The 23,088-nt window shown below is 35.4% G+C and overlaps 1 protein-coding gene across 4 annotated transcripts in view; it reads left to right on the top strand.

The window, feature by feature from the left end:
- The window catches only part of Carpa (Carbonic anhydrase-related protein A), a 167,896-nt gene that overhangs the window by 59,214 nt on the left and 85,594 nt on the right, over nt 1-23,088 (top strand). For all 4 annotated transcript variants that reach the window (XM_083086384.1, XM_083086383.1, XM_083086382.1 and 1 more), the window contains exon 4: nt 22,350-22,397. In XM_083086384.1, the coding sequence (XP_082942510.1) occupies nt 22,350-22,397 (48 nt within the window). The remainder of the gene's footprint in view (nt 1-22,349; nt 22,398-23,088) is intronic.

Genomic DNA, 23,088 nt, shown 5'->3' with positions numbered 1-23,088 from the left:
CAGTTGGCAAGTTTTCCATCTTCGCCCACACCCTTCGCCCTCCCCCGACCCCTTCCTCGCCCTCATCCCCCTCGATTCGTTCAGACACACCTTCGTATCTTCGATTTCTTCGTATAACTTCTTTCGCCTCTCGCGAAGAGGAAAGGTGGCTGTGTAGCGCGTTAGCATCATTATTATCGTTATTATCCTTCGCTAAGCAGCCCCTTCGTGAAAACCATCTTCTCACGCTTGCTCGAGGAATCCACCGGGAATTTATCGGCCGGGAATACCGAACGAGGAGAATGAACGTGAGAGAATAAACGCGCGGACCACGTAGGGTGGAAAAAAAGGAGATAAGGAAGAGATAACGGCGCGCGATCTTATTTCGAGGCAGTATTTGCATTTGCTCCCCGGCATTTTCGAGAAGGAGGAGAGGGTAAAGGGAGGAAAAATTCCGCGGAGGTGAAAATTGCGCGCAACGCAGGCTGTCGATTTTACATCCGGAGAAGATATTTTAATATCGATACATTATTGGAAGAGGGAGGATATTGAAGCTGCAGACGTTTCGCGCTTCAAACTCCTTCATTATAATCATCTCTGTCATCGCGTGATGACGTAGAATAAATAATAATAATAATAAATTGAATAATAAGGTTCGTTATGTTAAAATAAATACAAGTAATAATAGGCTTTTCTTGGGAAATAAGAATTCTTTCAGAAATAAAAATATCTTCAATACGAGTGAGGGATGTTTCGACTTGGCGTCTCTTCAATCACGGAGGAAGGACATGAAAATAAATGATAAAAAGTAATATAAATTAAAAACAGCGATAATAATATTATTTGTAGACATTGGAGAAAGGATAAATTATTTATTTTGTCCCTTTCGTTAAGTCTGAAAATTAGGTCTTAATTTCTGCAACACCTGTATTGCATCGTTCAATGTGGAGAAGATAGTATATTAGATCCCGGGGCATACGCCATTAAATTCCTCCGATGACGTTAAATAATTCTGCGATTCCTTTCCATGTATGTATTTTCTCCTGGCGCGATAATAATTGGCCGGTTGCATAACTTCAAAACGAGCGTAAACGGAGAGGATCGGCCATTCGGGACCATTCGCGATACCGAAATTACCTGCATTCTCTCGTGCGATCGGCGGCGGCGGCTGCGGTGGCCGGGACGATGGGAGGTTGGGGCAGGAGGAAGGACAGGGGAATCCTGCCCCGAAATAGTCGTGAACGCGAGGCGCGGGACAAGGTCCTCGTAGAAATTATCCGGCGTTTCGAAACCCTTGGATTACCCTTATCGCACGACCCAAATTCAAACCCGTCCCCACACCCTGTTCCCGCCAGCGGATTACCCGGCCTCTCCCACGCGCGGTATAACGGATTCCACAGAAATCCCAACCCGAAACATCCTGCGGAGGTTACGGATACACAATGTTGACACACTTATACGCATCTATATACAGACACACCGTGTAGATATCAGTCGGGAATCAATTCGTGTGTGTGTGTTTGTGTGTGGGTGTGTGTGTGTATATGTGTGCGCGAGGTAGCGTACGACCGCGATTGCGGAGCTGCTGGGATTGAATTGCTCAAAGTAACGTATGAGAAGTCGAGATGCATCAGACCTCGTATATATGATTCTATATTAGCGCTGCTTGAGCTAATCCACTTCCGTCGAATATATAACTTCAATATTTGAGCCATAATAATATGCCGAACCACATACACTACCGGTCGAAAATATTGCATCACTTATCAAAACACGAAAAGATCTTTACTTTAATAAATATAAATAATATGTATAAATATTGTGCTAAATTCTATTTTATTAATGTTATTTTATGCTTTAAAAAATATGAAAATTAAAAATAAATATAAAATAAATAAATAAATAAATAAATAAATAAATATGAATAATAACAGAAATATTAAATTTGTTACTTTTACATACAAAATAGTTTCAATACTGTTGTATATATTTTTGCATTTTTGATAACAGCTTTTTTAAAGTTATTACTGATAAATGATTAATTTCAGCAGATTTCCAAATACTTCTATAGTTGTTAAGGGAGATTGTAGGGAAAAAATTGATAATACGTAATCTATATATTGTTGACATGAAAAATCATTTATAAAAATCGTTTATAACTAACGTAACTATATTAAAAAGCATTGACAATGCGCAACGCATTTTAAACAGTATTAAAATAAATATTACAATAATTGTGCATTAATTAATTCTAGGAATCAAATAATATAATATTAATATTTTATAAACATGAGCAAAATAGCTAGAAGAAAGAAAAAGAAATATTTAATCACTTACTTGCTTCATTCGTTTACTTATTTTTAGAGATGATGCAATAATCAAATTTTGAAAACTGTAAGTAAAATTTAATAAAATACTGTAAATAAAATTTTATGAGATTTAGACTCGAAAATTTCTCAGTAAGACAGATGTCAATCTTTCTGAATATTCTCTTCGTAGGTTCTAATTTCTTTTTTCTCATATTGTTGATTTTATTTTATAAATTGCCAGATTATTAACAAAACTCTGAATTAATATTACTTATAAAAATTTAAGAGAAAGGGGAATTTATTTTATCACGAAATAATTATTTATTTTAATTATTTTTTTAACGACAATATCTACATATACTTTATTTCGCTGAGTAGGAAAATATGTTCGACGCAATGTTCAATATTAGCAAACATGCAGGTCTGTATATTTGACTTAATCTGAAGGGTAGCAGATATATATCCAGTAGCGCAATCGCGCGATATCCGAGATAGATAATTATCGCATTGGTCCACTCGGCATTCGTCGGTGTCATACATTTCCGAAATAATACAGATGAAAATCTGGATCTCTCTAATACTGTCTACATTTCGCCGCGAACCTAATTACGTCTGCAACAATCGTACAGCTAGCTGTATTTATTCTCTCTGCGTTTAATATTTGAAAACACGCATACGTGGGATTAATTTAAAAAGCGACGCATGTGTAGAACGCGCGCTGCACGTGTGACTGTGATATATAATTAGCGATGCATTATAATAATTAAACATCCATGATAATTTAGTGCATTCAAGTGCGCTGCTTATTTAAAGATTAACGAGGATATTTGGCGTGAAAATAAAAAGAGGCTAAAAAGGATCGAGTCGCTCATTGATCCTAGGATGTTCATCCCGACATAAACAACTTTCGTCCCGCCAAAGAGAAAGAGCCCACGCCAGGAGGAAAATGGCGATCGACTCACCCTATGTATAATGCAATCGCGGTGATTTTAGCGACGCGAATAACATCGGAGCTGTTTGTATCGGCTCATATCGAACAAATAACCAGGGACGCGCGGACAATCGCCTGCGGATGCGTGCAGAAACGCGTATCGAGCGAGGTCGTCGCATCTCTCCCTCGCCCTAAACGCCCATACATACATTTGCACAAACGTACACACGCACACGCACACGCACACGCGCGCGTATAATTTGTAAACGCATCCGCGCGCGCCCGTCTCGATTTCCGCGCGCGAGGATGAGAATTGTTATTGGGTGTCACATAGATATTATTCCATTAAACGCACTCGACTAACTGGTCACGCCGGTCGAAAGCGAGTTTGTCATCGACAAATACATGCGACACGTATGCGGGATTACGTCGTGGTATGATTCGCTGACAATAACAGAGTGACTGACGTGAGCGAGCACCGCTGCTGTTATTTCTGGTATCGATCGCACGGTGATTCTACGATGACTTCTCCAAGATGCGATCGATACGTGAAATGACGTCTATGATAATTAATTGCTCATTAATTAATAATAATAGTTGCGTGTGATGATCGATTCGAATGTAAAGTCACTGCTGTCACGAATAAAGTAGGGATTGAATACGGTAATTGTGTCCTCCCTTCTCTCTCCTCCCTCTCTGTCATTCTAGATCCCTTTTATTAAATTAATTACAAATGTAAGGGAGAAACTATGCTGTCCATTGAATTATTGTGTAATGACGGAGACGCGCCGGCGCTAGTTAAACTAATGAAAATCCGTTCTAAATTGATAAATTATGGCATGCACTAATCCATATGATAAATTTGGAATCAGAAATATAACTGTTTAAATCCCCGCCAACTGATTATTCTAAATGCACAATAATGTGAAATTTGAATTTAAAAAAAATATCAAACAAGACGACGATTACAAAAAAAAAATAGTATGTAATTTTTTTATTGTTTTGTATCGAAATCGCGATAATTCGAAAATTGCGGTCAAAAGATGTCAATTCTTTATTACATAGATTTTTAAATTATACGTAGCGAGCAATAATTTTATTAATGTCGCTCTATTTTGCACGGATAATACGAGTATGTAAAAAAATTAAAGTTTCTTCTTTCCTTTATAAAATTAGTCAATTCTTATTAAAAACGGAACGAGAAAAAAGATGGCACAGTATTTTTATTAGTTCTAAATTTCGAGATATAATATTAAAAAAATTTTTGTAATGAAATAAAATATTTAATTTAGAAAATTTTTAGGGGAAAATTTAAGGTCCACAATGAATGATCCTCGATTGATTTCCATATCTTTATCAAATTCCAGGATGTACTATTCTGATGAAATAGGAACAGACAAGGATATTTGGATAGTTAATGGTCCACATTTTTTTCGACATTCACAAAAGTAACAATCACCTACAAGATCTTTGGACTTTCGTTATATCGATGCTTTCCATTTAGCGACGCAAGTCTTTTTTTCAACATGTAGTGAATAACAAAGATAGAATGACGCTTGTGTCGACTTTTGTGTCGTTAAATGAAAAGCACCCATCATAGAAATGGTGAAAGGACTATTGACTATACTCTTTATTTATCAATCAATCACTGAAATTCATTGTACATGAATTACAGGAAGAGTGCTTAAAACTTGTCTTGGTCCTTACAACCAAAATAATAGTGATGTGTTTTAAGGAATTAGTATAATTGCACGTTTCTGAGACTGTCATTTTATCATAATAAGAATTGTCGACACATTTATGCAGTTTGAAAATGAAATATAAAATAAAGCAAAATATTTAAAAATAACATGTCAGTATAATTGCATTATTCTATTATTATAAAGAAGTTAAGAAAACACTTTCACATTATTTAAATTATTTATAAGCACTAATCAAACAGAAATTAATTTGCTTGTGTAGAAAAAAAGTATTTTATCATTAGCTATTTATTTTATTTTAGCAATTTATATCGTATGGGAATTTATGTGACAATCCTGATTTCTGAGGACAAAGCGTATTGACAGTCGTTCCGGGAATTTATTAATGAATACGATCGACACGTTGTCAGTTAAGAAGGGATACTATGGCAACCTCCTGGGTTTAATTACCGGACATGCCTTGTTCTCCTTGTTATTATTACCTCGGACTATTAGGGCCGACCTCCGTCAAGCTCGTCTCTCTCGAGCGGAGACGTTGCATATATCCGGCCCAAACGATTCAGCCCCGAATCAGATGGGCAGATCGATCGGAAAGCGAAACCATAATGCGGAAAATGTTGGCGCACGGGGTTGGCATTCAGTGGATGAATATAAGATGAAAAAGGGGTAGGGGGTCGACGACAAGTAAGATGGCAGAATCTGTACGACTGTCTCGAAACGGAAAACGAAGTACGGTACGGTCTTCCGGAAATATGCACGAAATGTAAAACGCGATGCAATATTCCATCCTCCTTGCGAGAAAGAGAGAAAGAGAGAGAAGAGTGAGAAACATTTTCTTTACTTAATCACACTGTGTTATATATTTCTCAATTATCGTGAGATAGTATTTAAATATAATATGATATGAATATTTAGCATTTTCTCTTTTCATCTTTTTTGCAATGTATTATTTTATTAGCAATATTCTAGAAAAAAATGAATGATTTGATTATCGAAAATATATCTTAGGATTTATATAAAGATTCAGATTAAATATTTATATAGAAAGTATACATTATTTTTTATACAAGATTTTATAAAAGGATTCGAAGGGCAAATAACGTATCAATATAATATTAAAAACGAACTTAAAAGTATAAAATACAATTTATTTTATATTAATAACTTATTTAAATTTTTAACCAACTGTATTTATCAGTATTATTGTCTGATAAAAACAAAGGAAATTTAATACACATATTAAATAAATTAAATGTTAAATAAAATAAATAAAATGTTAAATGTAATATATAAATATATATAGGATCGTTATAATTTAAGTCATTTAGATTTCAATATTTTTTTCGTTTTCCTTTTGTTTTTTGTTATAATATTTAACATCATACATATACATATATGTACATGATATATGTATATGATGTTAAATATTATTAATTTATAATCAAAAAGTTCACATTTTTAATAGACAATCTATGTTATAGGAAAACAAAAAAGATATTGAAACCTAGATTATGACGATCTCAGTTTTTTGCGATCTGCAATATTCGATTTTATTGATTTCTTAGATATAATATCTTCTTATAATCATATTTATCTGAATTAACTTTGTTGGATTAAATCAAATAAGATATCGACTTTTGATTTTTCGCTAGAAAATATAAAAAAGAAGGACGATGAGAACAGAGAGTTAATTTAGAAAATCTGACATCTGAGTCTCGATAACAAGAGTAAACGTTTTATAGAAATAAAATTACATCTCAAAGATGTTACCAAAATTTCCTCAATATAATGCTTCGAGAAATCATGATAGTTTCTTTCGTAAATTTTTCTCGCAATGACGATTCGAACGGAGCTCTCACGACGTGCGGTTTCTAACGGTCCATTTTTCACAATTTCGGATCACGAGGATCGATGATAGCGTTTCCGTAGCGTGGAAAATTTACTCAACGGTAGGTAGTATCCGTTGTCAAAAGAGAGAGAAACAGAAGGAAAGAGAAAGAGAGAGAGAGAAGCAAAAGGAGAGAAACAAAACAGTGGAGAGGGATAAATACATCAGTGAGGGAGAGACAAGGAGAGACTACGCTCGCGTGGTTAAAGTGGATTACATATTGCTGTCCCACTCTGCAACATGTTGTACACTTGGCCGTACCGGCCTTCCAGGTAAATCGAATCACCGCTAACCTGAACGAAGTTACCTCTCTCACCCCGTCCCTCGTGCCACTCGCCTACGCCAATCTCCTCTCCTAAGTGCATACGCACTACCAACGACCCTTGGTTAGAAAGTAAACATCGGTTATATGCGCGTCCTATTTTTTTTTCCGCAGCGGAATGTGTGTTAATGAATTAAAAATCGCAAGGGTGCATAAGAGCGCCGTAGCTCATTTGTTACTTTTTTTCTCTCCTTTATCTTAGACACATGAATTATGAAAGACGGGAAAAGTGCGCTAAAGATCGATGTATATTAATTTTTACTCGGTTTGCCTGGAAATAGACGAACGCGATTAAAAATATATGCTTCCGAAGCAGCTACGTACGCCGAATAATCCAATATTGGAACTTAATAACGAATCGATTAAGTACATCCCGCCATTTTCTTTCAAACTCGCACAATCTAGATCTATCCGACCAAACGATTTTTTTTTATCGAATTATGTTAGTATCTTAGTTGTGGGCATCAGTATCAATGACATTCGATAATATTCCTTGATATATTTAAATATATATATAATTAATAATAATAATATGTAACTAATACATAATTTATTCTAAATATATATAATACATAATTAATATATGATAATTAATAATAAATATATAATGTACATATTTATATAATACATAATTTAATATATAATTAATGAAAAATATATAATATATAATTTCTTTTTCCTTCCTTCTATTCCTTCTTTTTAAGAGGAAAAGAAAAATATAACATAAATATAATAAAAATAATAAAATAAAATAAATATTAAAAAATAATTAAATAAAATAAATATAATAAAAATAAAAATAATTAAATATAAAATAAATATAATAAAAATAATTAAATAAAATAAATATAATAAAAATAAAAATAATTGAACGATTGTTAATTATTTATCACGTTATCTTCAAGACAAAGCTTTACAACACATCATTGGCCGCGTGCTCCTTTCTATTTGATCAGGAATTTCTGAAAGACTGGTTTGCTGACGGAATTAGCAAAATTCACAGATCAAGCCGAATGCTTTACTCGCTTGCATCACGGAGACGGAGAATGAAGGTGCCATTTGCGACGTAGCTCGTAAATTCTAAGCAGCTTAGAAACGACGCATGCAACTCAAGCTCTTTCCCCATCGTTACGAACCCCCATTCCCACGGGCTTAATCCGTTGCACTTGCATTCGATGTTTCCTTGCGCGATGAGCATTCCGGAAGTTAAGGACACTGATGAACGACGCCCGGTACTGCAACCCTCGAATGACACGTATATGTGCTCTCCCGGAAATCAAATACCATCAATGTAAAAATTGCGCTTGTCGCGAGGAAAGATAATATTATGCTCTCCGTTAAATTAAATTACAGCTGTATTACTATTACATCGAAAATAAACGTTCGAAGTTGTATAAAATATTAATCTCGTCGACAAGCTGGATGTGCAAGATAAAAACGCAAATGATATTAACCGTGGTTTATTTAACGCATAGTCTTGTCATTACGTCTACGTCGTTTGAAGAGTATTGTAAAAGCATCGTGCTTTACCTCGCGGATTCATTATGCTACCGTAATTAGGACCAGCGTCGGGAAAGCACTTGCGTTACCGAGGACGAGAGGTGGAACGCGATATTAGTTCATTTACGTGTCCTAATGCCGCCACGGGGGTACGTGTTTACGAGAGCGTATTTACGAGAGTGCGGTGCCTGCGCCCCTCGTTTTCTCTCACGTAAATTTAACGTCAGTAGCGTAGCCATCCGCTCTGTCTGTCGCAACAAAAGGATTGTAAAGCGTCGCTAAACGCGTTTCACTCACACATGTACGCGTGTGCTTTGCGGTAGCATAACGGATAAATGTTACAGGCTACAGGGAATCAGGGAATGTAAAATGATGGGACGACAACATTGAATTTTAGTTGTAAATGAAACTTTAGAAACACTGAAATAACTATGTGTCATTAAAATATACTGAGAAAATTAAGAGGAAACTAATACATATATATGTATATAATACAGTATTAATTTTGAGATCTATTTTTTGATAAATTATTTCATAAATAAAAAGAATTATATATTAATAAATTTAGAAATAATTAAAAACACAACAAAATAAACAATATAAAATTTGATACAATTATTTAGCTGCACAACATTTTTCGTACAACACATGTATGCGGTTCTCTGGTTGCATAGGTGTGTAACTGACATCAATTCTCTCTGGCATCATTATATGCAACTGCCTTTTCGTAAAGATAAAAAAAAATATATATGTATATATTTTTTGTGTCTAGGGAAATAAGCGAATGATATAAATAGTAATAAAATTATCTCAAATTTTATTTTATATTTTTTATTTCATAAACACATAACTCACAATTGTCCAATATATTAGACGAAAATTGTTAATAAAATCGAGACAAGAGAGACATCGAGATTTTTTGTTACAAAAATTCAAAACCAAAATAAGATTTCTGTTTTCGAAAATTATAATACAATATTTTTACTTATAATATTTTTACGAATATTGTTTTTCTTGAATCTTGCGCCTAGAATAGATCCTCGTTTGCGCGCGATTCCGCTAAAATCGCGCGCACAAATCAGCTCCTAGCGAGCGTTATTTACATATATTACGTACTCGTAAAGTTTTATGAAAGTTATATACCACGCGCATACGCTACGTATACGCTACGTAAACGGAAAACTAACGGAAGAGCTTTTTATGCCGCGATCGACGCCGTTTACCTAGGAAATCTTTTTCGCGAGTGGCTTTCAGTCGAGGGTTTAAAGGAGCCATCGAGTCGAGCCCCGGTGAGAATTTCACCTGCCAGTTCGATTGTCCGCTAATCCCATTGGTCGACCCTCGAGGGGGAAAAGAAACGCCGGCAGGGGTGACGAGACGGTTTGATTGTGCCGTTCCTGAGGCGGTGCTCGATTCCGGAGGATGGGAACCATCGGGCGGAGGGAGAGGAGGATAGCCGTAGAACCCTCGAGTAAACAAAGGAGGAAATGGGGTAAATAAAAAGCAACCGCCGAGGAAAGGACCGAGCGTCGCTGGGCGCACGTATTTACACACGCGTAGACAGAAACAAGTCGCTCTACAGGGTGTACCTTGAAATCTGAACACGGTTTAAAAATCTGATCGGAGAAATCTCTGACACCATTAAATATTATTTTTATGTAGCATCTTAACAAATATATTAATTCATAACATTTTTATTTAATCGTACAATATTTAGGCTCTCGAAAAATAGAGTTCCTGCGTTTTAGGACACCCTCTAGGGCCGGTAGCACGTGCGAGTTGGACGCACACGCGCGTTCTTCGATTCCGGAAGCTTCGGAAGTAAGACAGCGCAAGGAAGGAACGCAAGGAAGGAGCTTCCGCAGGAAGAGAAGAGAAAGAGGGGAGGGAGAGCCGAGCGAGAGGCGATGAGAAAAATGGGCGTCAGGGAGGAAACTCGTGGGAAAGTAATCCGAGACCGGCGAGAGCACGCTTTACAGTTTTGTTTATTCCCTCGCATACAATTACGCTGATGACGCGGAGTAAGAGAGACCGTCTTCCTTTTCCCGCTCGTTTTCACCCTCTCCTCCTCCTTATCCTCCCTCGCGTCTCGGGAAATGGAAACGACGACGTCGGCGGTTCCGCTAAAACGCTCGTGGAATGGCGCCGCGGAAGATGAGGGCGCCGAAACGAGACTCGGCGGCGCCTGGTGACGCGACGCCGCCCGTCGCGGCGCCGCATCGTCGAGAGGGGTTGTAAATTCGAGGATGAATGGAACGGGGTGGGCGCGCGAGCGGGGATTAGGATCAAGGGAAGCGCATCCTGTGCGCGCGTATTTACGGCCGCGCTTATTCAATATCCTTGCTGGCGGTATGAATGCATTGAATTAGTGGTGAAGGTTTACGTTTGCTCGGACGTTTGGTCCGTCGAGGAGGCGCCCACTCGACGGTTCCATATGCAGGATCGATGAACGAGGGGGAGTTAAGGATGCGATTTCGAATCGAGGCTTCGCATCGCGCTGGTACATGTATAAATAGATGATAAACAAAGATTATTTAGATAATAGGTAATCAATATAGATATGAATATGTAGATTATTTTTAGATTATATATACACTATTAATTAAAAGTATTGCGTCACTTATAGAAACAGGAAAGTTATTACTTTTAAAGAACAAAAAAAGATATGTAAATATTATATTATGTATGTGTCAAATTATATTTTATTATTGTTATTTTATTCTTTAATATCGTAAGAATTAAAAATTGAAAACAGCTAGAGAAAATAAAAAAAACCATTTTCTATATTTTTGGGGACTTTAATGCTTACTTTTGATCGATATTTAGAGATTGTAAATAAAATATAAATACAGATTATATTTAAATTATAGATAACAGACAAGATTATTATACAAAAAATAAAATAAATAATTCTTGAGATTATAGCATTCATTGCTATAACACATGATACGTATAATTATAAATTAAGTTAAATTTTTTCCATTATATGTATACAGTGTTTTAAAAGCGAAATAAAAGGACAAGCGTTTGCGTGAAGTTTATAATTATACGTCAAAAAATAAAAAAAAATAGCTTATAAAATCCACGCATATAGATGCACGAACTATTCGCACCTAAACACACGTAATATTTTAAAGCCCTGATTTCGCGTGCGCGTGTGCGATTTATGGCCTCTGTCGACGCAAGTGCACGGCGATATCAACCTTAACGAATCGCATCCGGTTTGCTGAAACCACACATTAAGTGAATATCGAAGGAAGAAGTGGTGTACGCTTTTCATTAAGGTTTTTCCATCCGTTCTTCATTAACGTAAGTGCATTACTTTCGATGGAAATCGCGTTGCGGTTAAATGGATAATTAATTAGCTGAAATCTAATATTAATCTGATATTAACATTAATCTTCTTTGTCGAAGCAGTTAATTGCACTACGAAGTAATTATCGCAAATTGATGTGATGCGAGAAACACTCTGTTCTATCTAGTTTTATCTCTCTCTCTCTCTCTCTCTCTCCCCCCCCTCTATGTATTTGTTTTTTCTGATATTTTTGTATACTTATTATATATTATATTATAATAAAGGAAAAATCGATTGCCTAGAAAATTTGATATTAAAAGGATATTCGAAGATTTTGTATCATATATATTATAATTTAAATTATAATATATTTAAATTAATTATATTTATTTCCAAAAATTTCTTTCTCACACATTTACAAGCATTTTCAGATATGTAATTATAATATCTTCCCTCTTCTTTTTTACTATGCTTTTTATTCATATAATTTTTTTTAAAACATATTTATTTTTATTTATATAGATATACAAAATATGTAAAAATGAATCATTGAGAAAAGAAACCTAAATTCTTAATTTTCTGAAAATAATGATTGATATATATAGCTGATTTTTTAAATAATACTTTTTGTTTATACTACTTAAAATATTTTATTTTTTAATTACTCTTAAAGTATGTATATAAGACAGCTAAAAACCATATATTAAACATTAAGCATCTATTTCTTATGCGAGAAATAAAATACAAAATTTAATTCATTAAAGTCGATATATCAAAAAAGCTCATTAAGCTCTACTACATTAATCGTATAGTGATGAATAAAAAACAGGGCTATGAGAGAGAAGCGAATATTATTCACATAAAGCGATTACGGCGACTCGTGTTAGGTAAACTCGAAATGGACTGTAGCTAGTTCGCCGCAATCAAACAGCACCGGTGACGGGAGTAAAGGCAGTGAGAAATAAGGGAAGAAAGGCAGGGTCGGTTGTATGCGGGCTGAATTGTAAACCAGACTGAACTTTTCACCCTCTTTCCTTCGTGACCGTTGCCTGAGGATAGGGACGGCGAGCGGGAGAGATGAAGTTCGCTCCTTCTTTAAATTACATTTGGCCACTCGTTTGGACACCCCGACACTCTCACCTTCTTCCTCGACTCATCTTACCCTCCGTCTTGTGTAACCTACTTCGTATCCCTTTCGAGCAAACGCCATAGTTTTACACCCCATTCGCGAGCAACATTGATAGCAAAAAATCTGTTTATGATCTGTTTCTTAACCGCTACTTTGCGATTAATTAAATTAACTTTGTCTTTATATATTAATTTGAAAAAGAGACATTTGCACTATATGAAAAGATAGGAAAAAAGATTATTGTATTTTATATCTTTTCATATTTTGTAAATGTTTCTTTTTGTGAGAGATGTAGAACATAGTGAGATTATAAAACATATTTGCATATACTTTTAAAATTAATTCCTTCAGTGTGAGAGCTTATTCATCACACTAAAAATTTAAAATGTGCAGCGTAAATTGTTTCATAATTTTAAAAAATAATGTTGCATATCATATTTGATTAAAAGGGTATTAAACAAGAATTTGTTATCAAATTTGCAAAATTTGAAGTGGTGAATCCAATAACAAAAGTGACAAAAAATGATCCAATGACAAAAAGATAAAAATATGTTAAAAAATAAAATTTTAATTTATTGTATGAGAATAAAAATTTATTATCGAATTCTTCAAATTAAAAATAGTGAATATGTTAGAAATCAGCATTGATAGTATTATCTTCATAGCTAGCTAATAAAATAATTTTATAACTCAAGAGTAGGAAGAAAATGTGATAGACCTTCGCACTCCGGTTTTTTTGTTCTGTTCTCTTTGCTTTTAAAATTTTTATATTTCACAATCTTTATTTTTTTTTATTTTATATAATTTTACAATTTGTTAGATATCACATATTTTACAGTGTGATAATCTTTAAAATACAATTAATAGATTAATTAATTTAAAATATTTAAAATACAATTTAAAATACAAATAATCTTTAAAATATAATTTTGTTCATGACGTTCATACTGAAAACGTTAATAAGAATTAGAAAGGATTATTTTTATCTACATAGACAACTATAAAATTAGTAAAGTAAACCGTATTTGCGCGTTGAAGAAATGTGTGCATAATTTCTTATGGAAAAACATTCTTTATAAAATATTGCAAAAAGACTGAGACATATTGCATTTTTATGGAGATTTTTATGTTTCGAAAAAGCTTGTTAGCATGTGAAGTTGACCAGCTTTTGTACTAAACTCCATTATGAAGGAAATTTACACGCGGGTCGTTTAAATGCACGAAGGAAAGAATACATACTGTCGGTCATTAACTGTCTGGTGAGTGTACGCCGTCGTCGCTCGTACTTCTTTTCATCTTTTAATCCGGGAGGCTGGCGTATAACATATATACGCAAAGGCCATCCGGCCCTTTGGAGTCATCCGGCGCTCGTCCCGGACGAGCGGCCCTTTTCGGGGAAAAGTTCATTTACACTTTTGTGCTGCTTCAATTTGAATTTATCCGTTTATACCGGGGGCGGCTCTCTATGCAAAAAGGGGATCCTTAGCTGTGTGCGCCCGACGTTATAAAGACGTATGGATGAATATGCATGTATTCAGCTCACGAGTGTGGTAATATGCTAACGCGCGGGCGCGCTGTAATAGAAGAATAAGTATTAGAAAATTAGCCAGGGGGACACACGATGATCTCGTTCCGTTTCCACGTCACGTCGTTCAAGGGGCCCGGTAATTTCGCGCCGCGTATACGAATAGAATTACGTGAAATTATAACGCGCCGGGAGATTGTCGGCGCGTGCGGGCTGTATCGATTAAACTGTAAAGCAAATATCGGAATTCCCTCCGTATGGCATGAGGGATTTATTTTTATTTCTGAAAAGAAAATCGTCCGAAATCGAAAACTTTTTACGGGCCCAGTCTTCTAGCGGTGCGAAAAATTGATAATATTTAGAAAATGTTTTTTTGACGTTTTACGTATATTTTAATTGATGTTTACAGTACGTTAGTATTTTTAAATCTTCCGTATATTAACGTGTTCAGAAATGCACGATTCGACATGCTGCTCCTTGTATAATTGTGACTGAACTTAATTTCATTAGATAAAATTGAAAACTAAAAATGTGTCACTTCAAGTTTCGATATTTCAATTTTGCTGAAATTTTATCATTTTTTGAAGCTCAAAAAAATATTAATTTTTTAAATTCTAATTAGGTTCAATATCTTAAAATTATTCCCCGGAATAAAACTAGATCGAGTATGCTTATTTCAAAAAATTATACGACGAACAGTTATCGATCAAAAGTATTGCATCACTTGTAGAAGTAGAAAAGTCATTACTTTAATGAACAAAAACATATATAGATATTACCAAGTTATATTTTATTACTATTATTTTGCTTTAATAAAAAATTAAAAATTATAACAAATAATAACGAAATTAAAACAGTCTCTCTTTGCTTTCAATACTATCATATAATACATACTCTCTTGATATTCTTGAGAACAGTTTTTTTACAGTTGTTACTGTGTGTGATATTTGATTCCAACATGTTTGCAAATATTCCTACATTTGTTGGGAGAGATGAGAAAAACTGATAATATATTTACATTACGTATATTGTAAAAGTATTGTAATTAACGAGATTAAAAAGCATCGGGATTAACGTATTTTAAATAGTATAAAATAAGAATTATAATAATTGTGTAATTAACTAATTTTAAAAGCAGAATAGTCGATAATATATACTTTTTATATTTTTTGAACATGAGCAAAATAGCTAGAGGAAAAAATAAAAAAACTATCATTTATTTGCGCATTTTCTGCAATTTATTTTCGACTTATTTTTCGGGAATGATGTGATACTTTTGATCGGTATAATATCGGTATCGTATCGTCATTTTTTACACATCACCTGCAAAGGATTGTATTAAAAAAAAAATTAAATACTCAAAATTTGAAAATAATGCTGTACAGTTTAAACATCAAATAAAACGACCAATTTTTTTCTTCACAAAAAATTCCTAAAAATCATCAATTATTCATACTGCTAGAATAGAATGGCCCCTTAACACATACTAAGATCAAACTTGTAATATTTACATCTCACGAGACAGCTTAAAATATTAAAATATTCGCCTTAGCGGATAAAATAATCGCGTCAAGCACAAGGTGTGTTTCTTATCGTTTGAAGGGAAATATCCTTGGGACTTGCGTTTACATCCAAAGTTGATCGAGATTTCCATTAGTATCTCGAAAATATTTCGTGCGCTATGCGCCCGATCGCGGAATAACTTGAACCGCGATACGGTCTACGGTGGTTAGTTATAGACTTATTTGATATGCCCCTTGATAAAAGAAAGAGGCAGCGGCGATAGTATCTGCACCGTTATTTGCCCAGTCTTATCTTGCCGAAGCGGCGCGCCGGCATTTGTGGACTGTAATTTCGTATGGCTCCGCAGCGATCAATTTTAATGTTTAATCAGTATCGGGCTCACGTGCCTTTCATTTATATCACGAGAAATATTTACTTAAATTATCCTCGCGCCGCGGTGCTTTAACACACTTTCGCGTGCGTTGGTTTCCGTCCTGGATAACCACCCCCGGGGGCTGCACCTATACGACTCCAGCACTCCGCACTTTCGAACCGTGATTCAATTTTGTTTCACTTTGTTCGCTACACATACGTGTTACGTTGTCTTTGCTCCGCGCGCCTGACCCGAAATTAATTTAGCGCAAACACCTCTCCCTGATTCGGCAATATCATCTATCCCATCGCGTATCGTGGGGTGCCCGCAAAATTGGCTTACTCGTTCGTGGTGAAAATCGAACCAGGAATCGATTGTTCGCACGGCAACATTGACAACAAGGAGAATTCATTCATTTATTAGAGAGCTTTCGTTAAAATGCGAATCTTGATCCTGTGCAAATTGTGGAAATTTCTAACTTTTGTATCAATAGCAGAAAAGGAAAGAAAAGAGAGAGAGAGAGAGAAACAAAGAAAAAATCTTGTAACTTAAAGAGTTAAAACACCCTTATAGAGATTAAACTTTCCTCTGATAAGATAATCTCTCGTTGCGTATTTTTTTAGGATCTCTGGCACGTGACATGAATTATTGAAAGCTTCGCGGAAAATTATTCGGTTGACCTCATTATATTCCGATGCGTGTCAGGATACGTGGGTTCTTTTCCCGATGGGAAAAGAGTTCGAGAAAAAACGGCATAATAATGCGGTGACGTCACAATGTGACAAGTGAGCGATCTCGGGAAATAATTCTTATTTTGTTAGGTAAAAATTTTTAATTACTATTTAATAATTACACGATATTAATATTATTTAATAATTATTATTTAATATTTACACGATATTAATATTATTTAATATTATTTAATAATTATACTGATTATTTTGATTAAATAATTATTTAAATTACTTTCCACATTATAATAAATAATAAATAATTTTTTTGAAATAATAATTATTTTATAATATTTATAATTTATAATATTTTATAATTATTTAATAATTATTAAAACATTTAAAAATACGAAAAATTATAATGTGATATTATAAAATCAATCAAGATTTTATTGTGTGTATATGAATTAGAATTATTGCCCATATTTTAAAAATACTTTTTCGCGATATTGATATTTTATCACGCCCGGAAATATAATTAACTTTAATGTCGGCAAATCAAGACAGTTGAATTTTAAAAATAAGAAATTATAGATTATAAAAGAGAATAATTGTAAAATATAACATGTGAAGTGTAATGTAAGGATTTTTTATCTCCTATTAAAGCTGATGTATTACATAAAAAAATTTACAAATAAATAAATATATACATAATTAAATATTTATCTAACAAAATAAGAATTATTTCCCTTCAAATCGCTTACTTGTCACACAATGTGAACGACGAATAGGCGTTCTATCTATCGATTCCGTGCATAATAAAAGTAACAATTTGCCGATCGAAGAAGGACCATGTAAGTGCGCTGGAGTCCGCCGATATAGTACCAACACTCTCCTGCTGTCAGGTGGACGACTCGTTGCCAAGAAATTGGCGCAAGCTTTACCCCGAGGCGAGAGGTTGGCTCTCTTTAAACCGCGTGGAATTTCTCCGACACATGCGAGGCTGCCTTTGCGAGGTTGCATTCTTGCAACCACGAGACTTTTATTGTCCATATAATTGCGTAATTCTTATGTGAACAATCACTATGCAATCCGATCTCTCTCTCCCTCTCTCTCTTTTGTGTGCAGAGAATTTTCGCATCGCGAATTTTATTCGAGTCCCCACGCTCTCGTAACGGTATTTCTCCCTTTAACTGTTACTCTGGCGTTTATTCTTTGCTTTGAAAGTACATAATGTGCGAATTGGATTGTTACCGATTGCACGAATTATTGTTGCGTTTGTTTGATGTTCATATAACATTTTCGACATTTTGTATTTTAAACAAAGTGCTCCCGATGTCGATTTTGTGCGTCGGTGTAATCGGAAGCTAACACGTTTTGTAGGAAACGTGTAATACAATTATACTTTTATTAAATTATTTTATTTTATTTTATTGCTGTCAGTTTTTATCGTGTGAGATTGTTATAAAGTATCAAAAAATTTATTTTGCGAAATGCGAGAGTACCTTATAATGACATATAAATTTTGAATGATAAATTAAGCGAGATGATAAAATAAGCGAGAAAAAAATCTCGATATAAACAATAAGTTCAAATAAATTTCGTTGCACAACTGGCAAATATTTTAAGGTTTTATATTTGAAGGTGTATATTTCTCGTGTCTATATTATTTCTACTTATACGTTTATGCATAATTCATAGAAAATGTTTTATAATTAAAAGAAAATTCAATGCTTGTTAAGCAGCTGTTATTAAAATTTACATGCAGAAAAATGTTCCATTTTGGCTTCTTGTAAAAGTAAAAGGTGTGAAATAATAATAATAATAAGTAAAAAATGTATGTTTCGCGGTTGTTATACAATGAAACGCTGCATTTTAAAACGAAATTGAATACGAGAAAAGTGAGGAGAAAAAGGAGAGAGAGAGAGGGGAAGGGAGATAGACTGGGGAGCAGTCGAGATTCACTGGCCGCGCTTGTGCATACCGTTACTACTTAACGTAAGTAGTTCGTCAGAAGCAGGTCAGGCATCGATGCGTGCACTTGAGAGGAGAGTCTAGCATAGTCCCGGTGCACTTCATGGGTCGTAACACGATTACCGAAAGTCTCTCTCTCTCTCCCCCTCTCTCTCTCTCCCTCTCACTTTCCTTACTCCGATAAAGTTCGCCGATGATATCGAGCGCGATCGAATCGCGAATCGAAAAGAAGTTTTACGGCTGCCTCCGAAGGTCTTCCCGACAATACGTAGCGCGTTATCGACACTCTTGCGTTAAAAGCGTCGAATAAAGGTATCGGAACCGTGTGCATTCGCGTACGCGATAAACGCTATCGTATAATCGAAATGGCTCCGACAGAAAGCACCTCATAAACGTATCTCCGCGACTCAGTATTAAATGGTAAATTCATGGGTTTTGCTTTAACGAAGTTATCGATCTTACGATTTGTCATCTTGTGACATGTGGTGCGCCCCAGAGAAAGATCGCGAAATTGAAAATTCGTGATAAACGACTTTTGCTCGAGAAAAACCGACTCTGAATTATTTCTCAGTAATTCTTATTAAACTTGATATCGTAGCAAATTACATAGAATTCTGTACATTTTCTGTGCATTTTTTTCATATGTGTCGCGCTAAAATGACTTAAAAATATTTAAAATATGCAATCAATGATGGACGTCATCTCATTGCGAAAACAAATTTTGTATGTAACATCGGACATAAAATATTCAAATTAGACGGATGGTCGGCATAAGATATCAAACACCGAAGGAAATGTTACGAACAAAACTTTAGCCTCGGGATTACGAGACTAATAAACCTCTTTATTGCGTCGTGAAGAAACCCATCTGCCGAAAAATCGAGACGAAACTGTCGGTTTAATAAATAAAAAGTATTAAAACAAGAAGATGTCGGAACAGCAGTAGACGAATCGCCTGTCGAGAAATGAGATAAATCCAACCATAATTTCGTTATTAAAATTAATAATCTAAAATAAACTACAATAATAAAATACAACTTTTACTTTTATCATTGACGATCTGATTATATTTTAATGTACTTGTATTACCAGTCAAAAGTATTGCATCACTTATATATAAAATCAAAAGCAAAAGATTGCATCACTTATATATAAAATCAGGGATCGTTATTTTAATGAACAAAAACATATATAAATTACTGTTATTTTATATCATATTTTATACTGTTATTTTAATATCATAATAATTAAAAATTATAACAATTAAATAATTAAATAATTAAATAATTAAATAATTAAAAATAATAACAGCAATATTAAATTTTTTATTCTTCAAAATAGCTCTCCTTTGCTTTCAATACTGTCATATTCTCTTGGTATATTCTCTTGATAACAGTTTTTCTAAAATTATCTTATTAAATTATTTTATTATCTTAAAAATTATCTTACTAATAAACTTTGATTCCTGTTTGCAAATATTCTTATAATTGTTGAGAGAAATTTAGAAAATAGATAAACATTTACATAGCGTATATTGTTGATATAGAAATCATTTATATTTAATATGATTATATTAAAAAGCATTGGTAAAATATAACACACTTTAAACAATATCAAAACAAATAATATAATAATTGTATATTAACTAATTTTAAGAACCGAATAACAGATAATATTTTGCACATGAGCAAAACAGATACAGAAAAAAAAACCTAATCATTTACCTATATTTTTTGGGAGCGATTATATATTTTTGACCGATATTATATATTAATCAATGACAGATTTGACAAAAATAATATAAAAATGTCTTGTTTGACTTGTCCATGTTCCATTTTCAGCTCGACAACGATTCTAATACCAAGTCCAAGACTTGCGCGCGGGATGTTCCCAAGCTGATAATATCCGTCGAACATGACAGCGACAGGCGTCACTATCGATTATGCATGAGGCGCGCGTTCCTCGCGGGCGCATTCACCGCGATCGCGTATTCCATTTGTATTCGTGCTTGACAGTCAAAATTTACACGTACGTAAGGAGCCGGATTTCACGTGACGACGGCGCATCAATTCCCCGCCGGTCATAGCACGTGATGGCAGCTTTCGCGAAGCCGATATTCTTACTTGGAACATTTTCCAAGATACAAGTCATTCATCTTATCCAGAGGATCTTCAGTCGTTAGGATAGACTCGTTGAAATCGATACGTCGAGCATTTCTGTAAAAAATCTCCAGATTATGATCGGTAAACTTATCGGACACCCTGTAGATCTCATGACAGACACATAATTGCGCAGGTTCAGTTACAATGGCACGTGCCCGTCGGTCCATTAAGATGTACACTGTCCAATCAGCGAACATGTACGCACGTTCGTAACACACAGATAAACACTGCGCTGCGTCAGATATTGTAGACACGAGTCCGATAATCCGTAACGACCAATGGATCACGAAACGGAGCAGGTGCTATAAATATATCTCGCGGAGATGGGAAGGGTGAGTTGAGAGAGCACGCCTGGCGAGAGAAACGTCGGGATTGACAATAGAGAGAGATAGAGAGAGATCCAGGGAAGAGGGGTAGCTTTCCCCTCCGAGAAAGTTTTCCAATTTGAAGCAATTAGTTTGCAGTACGGCGCTGGATGGCATGCATCCAGATAATCGAATATGGGTCAGCTTCTAAAGCGGTATGGGGTCGATGGTTCGCGATCGAAGAGGGAAGAGGAAGGAGAGAGAGAGATAGAGAGAGCGCGAGTTTCCCGTATGTGTGCACCGGGTCAACTCCGTCGTGCTCCTGGCATGTCCGACGCGGACATAAAAACCACGTGGCACGATTCGTGAACCGCTGCCTTAGAATTCTCGCCCGCGGTAATCGATTGATCGATTGCTCTCGCTCCCCCTCTTCTCCTCCTCCTCCCTCGATCTGCAATTGCAATTGATCGATGCGCCGGTCAGTCCGGCCCGACCCCGTCTTTGGGTGCGGGTGATAGAGCTTTAAAGTTTTCCGCCGTCTGCGTCGTCTCTTGGGCTTGCTCGAGATACACGGAAGGAGAAAATTCCTTCCCGCGGTATCATCCGCGGAATCCAACGCGTGTCGCACTTGAAGCGCATAATTATTCTCATGTTGGCGATGATAAGATTTAGAACAATCGATTTTGAGGAATAATCGTGTCCAATAGTTTAAAAGAGATACAGCGATAATTTCTTGTATTTTCGTTGGCTCGTGATTGAAATTTCGCATACTTTTATTTGCAGAATCCGAAGCCAGCTGGGAGGAATGGTGGACCTACGATGGCATCTCCGGTGAGTAAATCTTCCCTCTCTGTTTTTATCCATGAAATTTAATAAAACTCGCTGAAAAACGAAGCTATTGTGTCGAAACGCTCGACACCTGTTATAAATCCCGTCGCTCGGCGCGCGAATTATTAATTATTTAAATGGTCGTTCGCGTTGCTTATTTATCGGAGAGACACTCGCTGAAGCCCGCGAATTTTTTTCATCCCTCCGCTTTTGTGCGTCGCGCGTAATTTCCGCGTCCTTCCCCCTTTTTTTTGGATATTTCCGACTGTCGCGCGGCGTGATAGACAAAGTAGGAAACTTAACCGGCTCGTCGCGCCAAGTTTGTTCATCTCGCGCAAAATTCTTGCAACTTTACTACCGAACAACCCAAGGGTTAACGCGACGTTAATAGCAGAATTAATGTTATCCTAAGAACGTGGCGTGTAAAGTGTATATTACACGCTTAAAATTAATTTTATAACACAATATCACCCGCGCGAAACGCGCGCAAACTAATCCATCGCGCGCGAAATCTCCGCGTTTCCCTGCATCTAATTAAATTACAATTAAAATCTAGTTTGCGAAAAGTTGCCCGATAAAACGGCATCGACGCGCGCAAACGCGTCATTCGATGTAATTATTCGGATGTAATTATTATCAGGCAGCCGAGAGGGAAAGGGTACAGAAGGCGATGTAAGGAGCGTTTTCGCGAGCT

The sequence above is a fragment of the Camponotus vicinus genome, unplaced genomic scaffold (genome assembly GCF_025532165.1).
Source record: "Camponotus vicinus isolate PSW18456_S1 unplaced genomic scaffold, iyCamVici1.0 SCAF_13, whole genome shotgun sequence".
Classification (NCBI taxonomy): domain Eukaryota; kingdom Metazoa; phylum Arthropoda; class Insecta; order Hymenoptera; family Formicidae; genus Camponotus; species Camponotus vicinus.
This window is presented reverse-complemented; position numbering and strand designations above follow the sequence as displayed.